The sequence below is a fragment of the Ranitomeya imitator genome, chromosome 4, assembly GCF_032444005.1.
Source record: "Ranitomeya imitator isolate aRanImi1 chromosome 4, aRanImi1.pri, whole genome shotgun sequence".
Lineage (NCBI taxonomy): Eukaryota > Metazoa > Chordata > Amphibia > Anura > Dendrobatidae > Ranitomeya > Ranitomeya imitator.
In genome coordinates, this window is record NC_091285.1 from 176936079 (window position 1) to 176943973 (window position 7895).

The 7895-nt window shown below is 48.4% G+C and overlaps 1 protein-coding gene across 1 annotated transcript in view; it reads right to left on the reverse strand.

Annotated features, from left to right (window-relative positions):
* LOC138675682 (dynein assembly factor with WD repeat domains 1) overlaps positions 1–7659 on the reverse strand; it is a 60702-nt gene extending 53043 nt beyond the window's left edge. The window contains exons 1-2 of the mRNA XM_069764109.1: positions 7574–7659; positions 4127–4199 (exon numbers count right to left, since the gene is read on the reverse strand). Of these exons, the coding sequence (XP_069620210.1) occupies positions 4127–4199; positions 7574–7613 (113 nt within the window). The 5' untranslated portion in view covers positions 7614–7659. The remainder of the gene's footprint in view (positions 1–4126; positions 4200–7573) is intronic.
* Positions 7660–7895: the final 236 nt, after the last annotated feature.

Genomic DNA, 7895 nt, shown 5'->3' on the forward strand with positions numbered 1-7895 from the left:
CCTGCCCAGCTCTCCGACTAACCCTGTAAGCCTCCGTAATAAACTACACACACTCGTGGGACTACAAGTCCCAGAACAACATTACTGGCTTACAGAGCAGAGAATCTCCTCTGCGACACATACCAGCCATTCACAATAATGCCGGTCACCATCTCATTTTCACCATTACACCTCCATGCGTATCCTGAGGATCACATGCAGCGCGGCCTAGCTGTAAGAGGGGTCACTGCATTACACTGTGCATCGCTGTCATGTATTTTCATTACATGATCTCATTAAACATCTTTAACCCTTTGCCTTCGAAGCCAATTTTCGTCTTTATGCTTGCATTTCCCCTCCCTTTCTTCCAAGAGCCATAACGGGTTTATTTTTCCGTTAACATTAACATTAATATTATGGCTTGTGTTTTGCGGGACGAGTTATAGTTTTGAATGACACCATTCATTTTACCGTAAAATATACTGGAAAGTGAAAAAAATAAATCTAAGTTGGATGAAATACAGTAATTAAAAAAATGCAATTGTGCCTTGGTCTTTGAGTTTTGCTTTTACAGCATTCATTCTTTGGTAAAAATGACCTGAAAACCTGATTATTCAGGTCAAACTTGGATAAATTTTACTTTTCTTATTTAAAGGGAAGGTGCCGTGATTTTAATTTTTGTATTAATAATTATTGATTATACAATCAATTATTTTTAATACAAAATTAAATTAACTACTTTAATAGTTTTTTATTTATTGACATTTGTGTGTGCCACTGGGGGCTGCCATTTTGACTAGTGGGGGTGTGTGTGTCTGGGAAGGACACTTGCACTCCTCACTTACGGCAGCCATGGACATAGGAGCCAACCGTCGGACCCCGACCGCACCTCTTACATTGAGGCTGCTTCTCCTGCCTCTCAGCTGTGACCTGGACACGCACACTGGGCTGCTACGTCACAGCTGTGAGAGGAGCTGTGAGAGGAGATGGCGGCCATTTTGTTTGCTGTGGGCTGCGAGGACAGAAGATGTTGAGGAGAAGCTGCTGGGAGCGAGGGTTTGGGGTAAGTATCTGCAGCACTAGCAGTGATCACAGCCTGTACTTATTACAGTACAGGCTGCCATCACTGCCGACCTGCCCTGTGTTGCTGAAAGCTTCCTCCCTCAGTCCAGGGGCAGGAAATCCCCCAGCAGCAGCAGTGTGTCTCCCTGTACATGGAGCGTTATGTGTGCAGCACTGATCTGTGGCAACACTTCATCACCCCACACAGTGACTGTCCCTGTAGATTGCAGCCTGGAGTCTGAAGCCCCATGATTCTCTGCAGCAGGGGATCCCTCCTGGTTACAAGGGGCGGCACCCAGGCTGGCCTGTAATGGTTAACCCTTCCCTGCCTGCAGCTGTGCATGGTGCAGGGGGATCAGTGTGCAGGCAGGCAGCAGCCTGGGGGCTTCACCTATGGATCAGGTGGGAGGTCTGCACCGTGTAAAGAGGTGGGCGATGGTTGGCACAGTAATAGTGTTCTAACATTTGGGCTATGGTTGGCACAAGGAAGCAGACCCAGGGGGTGATGACACTCAGCAAGCTCTAGCTGCTGTGTCACTACAAGTCCCAGCATGCCAGGACTGAGCTCCTAAGTGTTGTAGTCCTGCAGCTCCTCAGGTCTCCTGCCTGATCGTCCTACTATACAGTGCAGAGCAGAGGGCAGGTGGTCTGAGACTAGTGATCCAGGGAGCAGAAGAGGAAAGACTGAGACTGAGCCCTGACACCCACCCTAAGCTCACTGACCCACCCCATGCCCCCTGACACCCATCTCCTGCTCCCTGAAACCCACCTCAATCTCACCGACACCCCAAGCCTGCTGTCTTTCAGGACAAGCTGTGAGGATCGTCACCAGGGGCGTACATACAAATCATAGGGCGACATAGCATAAGGTCTAATTGTCCCCCCCCCCCCCAAAAAAAAAAATAAATAAATAATTGTGGGGGTCACAGAAGGGCATAGCTCACAACTTTCCTGCCTTTACATAATAAATATACCGCCATATATATTTATTACATAATGCTGCCATATAGGTCATACATAATGCCGCCAGATATATTTATTACATAATACTGTAATATGGACGGAACGTAATGTTGCCATATATATATTTTTTGCATACTGCTGCCATATAGATCAAACATGATGCCACCATATAATGTATATTTTTTACATAATGCTGCCATATAGACCACACTTGATGCCGCTAATTATTATGTGTGACCTGTATGATGGCATTATGTGTGATCTATATGACAGTATTATATGTAATATGTATGGTTGTATTATGTTTGATCAGTATGGTGCAATAATATAAGAACTATATGACGGGATTATATGAGAACTGTATTGTGGGATTATGTGTGATCTATCTATGTGGCAGTATTATGTGAGAATTATATGGTGGTTTTATGTGTGATCTACATGGCGGTATTATGTGTGATCTGTATGTCAGTATTATATTCAGAAAGCGGACCCATTCTAGGGTGGTTCTGGCTGAGCACCTGCACGCGGGTCTGGGGTAATAGAGGGGACAGCGTGACCTCCAGTTAGGTGTAGTCAGGGGAAGGCTGGTGAGGCAGCTGAAGAGAGGGGTCTCATTTTTATTGTTACTATATGGCTACATTTCCTTCCCAGCGTCACCCCGATTGTGCCTGTCGCCTCGCTTTCACACATCGCCAGGACAGGATCTGAGGAGGGGAATGGGGTCTGCATGCAAAGTCTGGATCAGAACAGGCCATCAATCCTCAGAAATGTTTCCTGGATTTCTGTGGAGCAGACGGTCCATCCAGGTGTGTATAAGACAGCGCTCTATGTACAATCCCTGGCTGCTCCGCACACCAAACAGGGGGCCCCTATAGACCAGCACGCTGCTCTCCTGAAATACTCTGTGCTGCTGTCACCCTGCTCCCTCCACCACATATCTCCCAGAATCCTTGCTGCCTGCCATGGTGACTGTCTACTTGTCAGTATAAGGCTGCTTTCACACTAGCGTCGGTACGGGCCTTTCACAGTGCGTCGTACCGACGTATGCTGTGAAAGAAATGCCCGACGTGGGCAGCGGAAGCAGTCTTGCGACGCTTCCGTTGCCCCATTGTAAGGTCTGGGCATGAGGGGGCGGAGTTTCGGCCGTGCATGCGCGGTCGAAAATGGTGGACTCGACGCACAAACGTTACATGCGTCGGTAATGTTAGTCTATGGGGAAAAACGCATCCTGCAGACAACTTTGCAGGATGCGTTTTTTCTCCTGACTGACGCATTGCACCGTACAGCCAAAATCGCTAGTGTGAAAGTAGCCTAAGGTTTGCCGTCCACGCTCAGTATTTGGTCAGTATTTTACCTCAGTATTTGTAAGCCAAAACCAGGAGTGGGTGATAAATGCAGAAGTGGTGACGTGTTTCTATTATACTTTTCCTCTATTTGTTCCACTCCTGGTTTTGGCTACAAATACTGAGGTAAAATACTGACCAAATACTGATAGTGTGACGGCAGCCATACTCAGCAGTCACCAACAAAATGGCTGCTCACTGGGTCCCTGAATCTCATCCTCTCTAATCCCTTAGCAAACACCCAGAAGGGGAGGAGACATCACACACGTCAGCAGACTCCGCCCATAATTACTGCAGTGCTGTAATGTGAGCTATTTGTACACTAGGTTTTTCTGAAATTTCAGCAGCTGCTCCCCCTAGTGTTGAAAAGTGGAAATTCCAAAACTTTTCAAATTATTTTTCATATTTTACTAAATTATAAACAAATGATAATATTTTTTAAGAAAATGTAATCATTAATTCTTTACATTTTTACAATTTCTGAAAATTTTTTTTTTTTATGGCACCTTCCCTGTGCTGAAAAAAATTCAAAGGCTTAATTAAAAAATAAAAGGGGATTTTATCTCTATCCATTTTCTGAGACCCCTAACGTTTTGAAGTGGAGCCCTCTCCACATGTGGACACCTCAGCAATGACATAACTATATGTCCTTTTGTGCCTAGTGGTTAATGGCTGGATTTAATAACTTTTTTTGCATCTTATTCCTTGAATATGATATTAATTCAGCCCCTACTAATAAAACGAGGGTCTGTCTGACACACATAGATCAGAGAACTTACGTGGGGGAGAGGTCCAGTAAATCTATAGACTTGGTTTTCAGCTCCCCGCCTTTTTCATACTCCAGGATAATCCCTATGGGAAGAAAATATAACAACGTAATGCAATAACTGAGGGGAAATCTGCTACTTATCTCTTAGCTCACTGCCCCATATTATACGGTACAATCATTTACTTATTCTATCAGTATCATGATGAATAACGGCACCATCGAAAAAGTGTGAGTCACCGAGCAGAACAGGAGGACCCGATGGTCCATGTGGCAGATTCCTTTCTGTGCACAGGTCACCATCTTGCACAATTTAATTGGAACACTGGGGTCTTCATTACCTTTCTTCTCCAACTGGCAACATGAAAGCCCCCAAACCCCTGAACAATGTCGGCTCAAATATCCAGATGTTGTGATGTGAGGCCGCCATCATCATGTCACGTGTAGCCGTCTATGCTGATAGTTATTAGATGTCACCATGTGAGGCCGCCATCATCATGTCACGTGTAGCCATCTATGCTGACAGTCATTAGAGGTCTCCATGTGAGGCCGCCATCATCATGTCATGTGTAGCCGTCTATGCTGATAGTTATTAGATGTCACCATGTGAGGCCGCCATCATCATGTCACGTGTAGCCGTCTATGCTGATAGTTATTAGATGTCACCATGTGAGGCCGCCATCATCATGTCACGTGTAGCCATCTATGCTGACAGTCATTAGAGGTCTCCATGTGAGGCCGCCATCATCATGTCATGTGTAGCCGTCTATGCTGACAGTCATTAGAGGTCTCCATGTGAGGCCGCCATCATCATGTCACGTGTAGCCGTCTATGCTGACAGTCATTAGAGGTCTCCATGTGAGGCCGCCATCATCATGTCACGTGTAGCCGTCTATGCTGATAGTTATTAGATGTCACCATGTGAGGCCGCCATCATCATGTCATGTGTAGCCGTCTATGCTGACAGTCATTAGAGGTCTCCATGTGAGGCCGCCATCATCATGTCACATGTAGCCGTCTATGCTGACAGTCATTAGAGGTCTCCATGTGAGGCCGCCATCATGTCACGTGTAGCCATCTATGCTGACAGTCATTAGAGGTCTCCATGTGAGGCCGCCATCATCATGTCATGTGTAGCCGTCTATGCTGACAGTCATTAGAGGTCTCCATGTGAGGCCGCCATCATCATGTCACGTGTAGCCGTCTATGCTGACAGTCATTAGAGGTCTCCATGTGAGGCCGCCATCATCATGTCACGTGTAGCCGTCTATGCTGATAGTTATTAGATGTCACCATGTGAGGCCGCCATCATCATGTCATGTGTAGCCGTCTATGCTGACAGTCATTAGAGGTCTCCATGTGAGGCCGCCATCATCATGTCACATGTAGCCGTCTATGCTGACAGTCATTAGAGGTCTCCATGTGAGGCCGCCATCATCATGTCACGTGTAGCCGTCTATGCTGATAGTTATTAGATGTCACCATGTGAGGCCGCCATCATCATGTCACGTGTAGCCGTCTATGCTGACAGTCATTAGAGGTCACCATGTGAGGCCGCCATCATCATATCACGTGTAGCCATCTATGCTGACAGTCATTAGAGGTCTCCATGTGAGGCCGCCATCATCATGTCATGTGTAGCCGTCTATGCTGACAGTCATTAGAGGTCACCATGTGAGGCCGCCATCATCATGTCATGTGTAGCCGGCCGTGCTGACAGTCATTAGAGGTCTCCATGTGAGGCCGCCATCATCATATCACGTGTAGCCATCTATGCTGACAGTCATTAGAGGTCACCATGTGAGGCCGCCATCATCATGTCATGTGTAGCCGTCTATGCTGACAGTCATTAGAGGTCACCATGTGAGGCCGCCATCATCATGTCATGTGTAGCCGGCCGTGCTGACAGTCATTAGAGGTCTCCATGTGAGGCCGCCATCATCATGTCACGTGTAGCCGTCTATGCTGACAGTCATTAGAGGTCACCATGTGAGGCCGCCATCATCATGTCATGTGTAGCCGGCAGCGCTGATAGTCATTAGATGTCACCATGTGAGGCCGCCATCATCATGTTATGTGTAGCCGGCCGCGCTGACAGTCATTAGATGTCGCCATGTGAGGCCGCCATCATCATGTTATGTGTAGCCGGCCGCGCTGACAGTCATTAGATGTCGCCATGTGAGGCCACCATCATCATGTCATGTGTAGCCGGCAGCGCTGACAGTCATTAGAGGTCTCCATGTGAGGCCGCCATAATCATGTTACGTGTAGCCGTCTATGCTGACAGTCATTAGAGGTCACCATGTGAGGCCGCCATCATCATGTCATGTGTAGCCGGCAGCGCTGATAGTCATTAGATGTCACCCTGTGAGGCCGCCATCATCATGTTATGTGTAGCCGGCCGCGCTGACAGTCATTAGATGTCGCCATCATCATGTCACGTGTAGCCGTCTATGCTGACAGTCATTAGAGGTCACCATGTGAGGCCGCCATCATCATGTCATGTGTAGCCATCTATGCTGTCAGTCATTAGATGTCACCATGTGACGCCGCCATCATCATGTTATGTGTAGCCGGCCGCGCTGACAGTCATTAGATGTCGCCATGTGAGGCCGCCATCATCATGTTATGTGTAGCCGGCCGCGCTGACAGTCATTAGATGTCGCCATGTGAGGCCACCATCATCATGTCATGTGTAGCCGGCCGCGCTGACAGTCATTAGATGTCGCCATGTGAGGCCGCCATCATCATTTTATGTGTAGCGGGCCGCGCTGACAGTCATTAGATGTCGCCATGTGAGGCCACCATCATCATGTCATGTGTAGCCGGCCGCGCTGACAGTCATTAGATGTCGCCATGTGAGGCCGCCATCATCATTTTATGTGTAGCCGGCCGCGCTGACAGTCATTAGATGTCGCCATGTGAGGCCACCATCATCATGTCATGTGTAGCCGGCCGCGCTGACAGTCATTAGATGTCGCCATGTGAGGCCGCCATCATCATTTTATGTGTAGCCGGCCGCGCTGACAGTCATTAGATGTCGCCATGTGAGGCCGCCATCATCATTTTATGTGTAGCCGGCCGCGCTGACAGTCATTAGATGTCGCCATGTGAGGCCACCATCATCATGTCACGTGTAGCCGGAGCCCCTTATCAGAGACCACTGCACACAGGTTGGGGGTCTGCACTGCCCTAATAATGGGTGCAGGATCTGCCCCCTGAGCAGTTGGCCGTCAGCACCGGGTACAAGGCAGTGTCCCCACACACACTGTACAGGACTAGTCATTTCATAGTCATCCATGTAGCCAGTCTCTGCCGCGCACGCTGTGACTTGTAGTACTGCTATAAGTGCGCTGTATCTGTGTGACTGCCGTACTCCAGATTAATACATCTGATTGTGACCACACCACGGTGTACTTCCCCTCTATCACTCTTCCCCGCGGTCTGCACTCGTTCTCACCTGGCGGATAATACCGGAGAAGGAACCGCTTCAGCTTCATCCTTCGTCTTGTCCGCACGGCGCAGTAGTAACCATGGAGACTAACAACATTGCGACTGCGCAAGCGTACAGAGCGCGTGTAGGGGTGGGGCTATGACAGGAAATAGCTGGGTGACGTTGGTGTGGTAACCATGGTGCCGGGTGAAGGCGCCATTCGTGGCGGGAAAGTACACGCAGCAGAACTTCAGTGATTGATTGGAGGCAGTGCGCCCGTCATCTCCTGTCAGACAGAAAGACAAGCGCATGTAGCGACCGTGTCGCATGCGCCTGAGTGCGAGTCCTA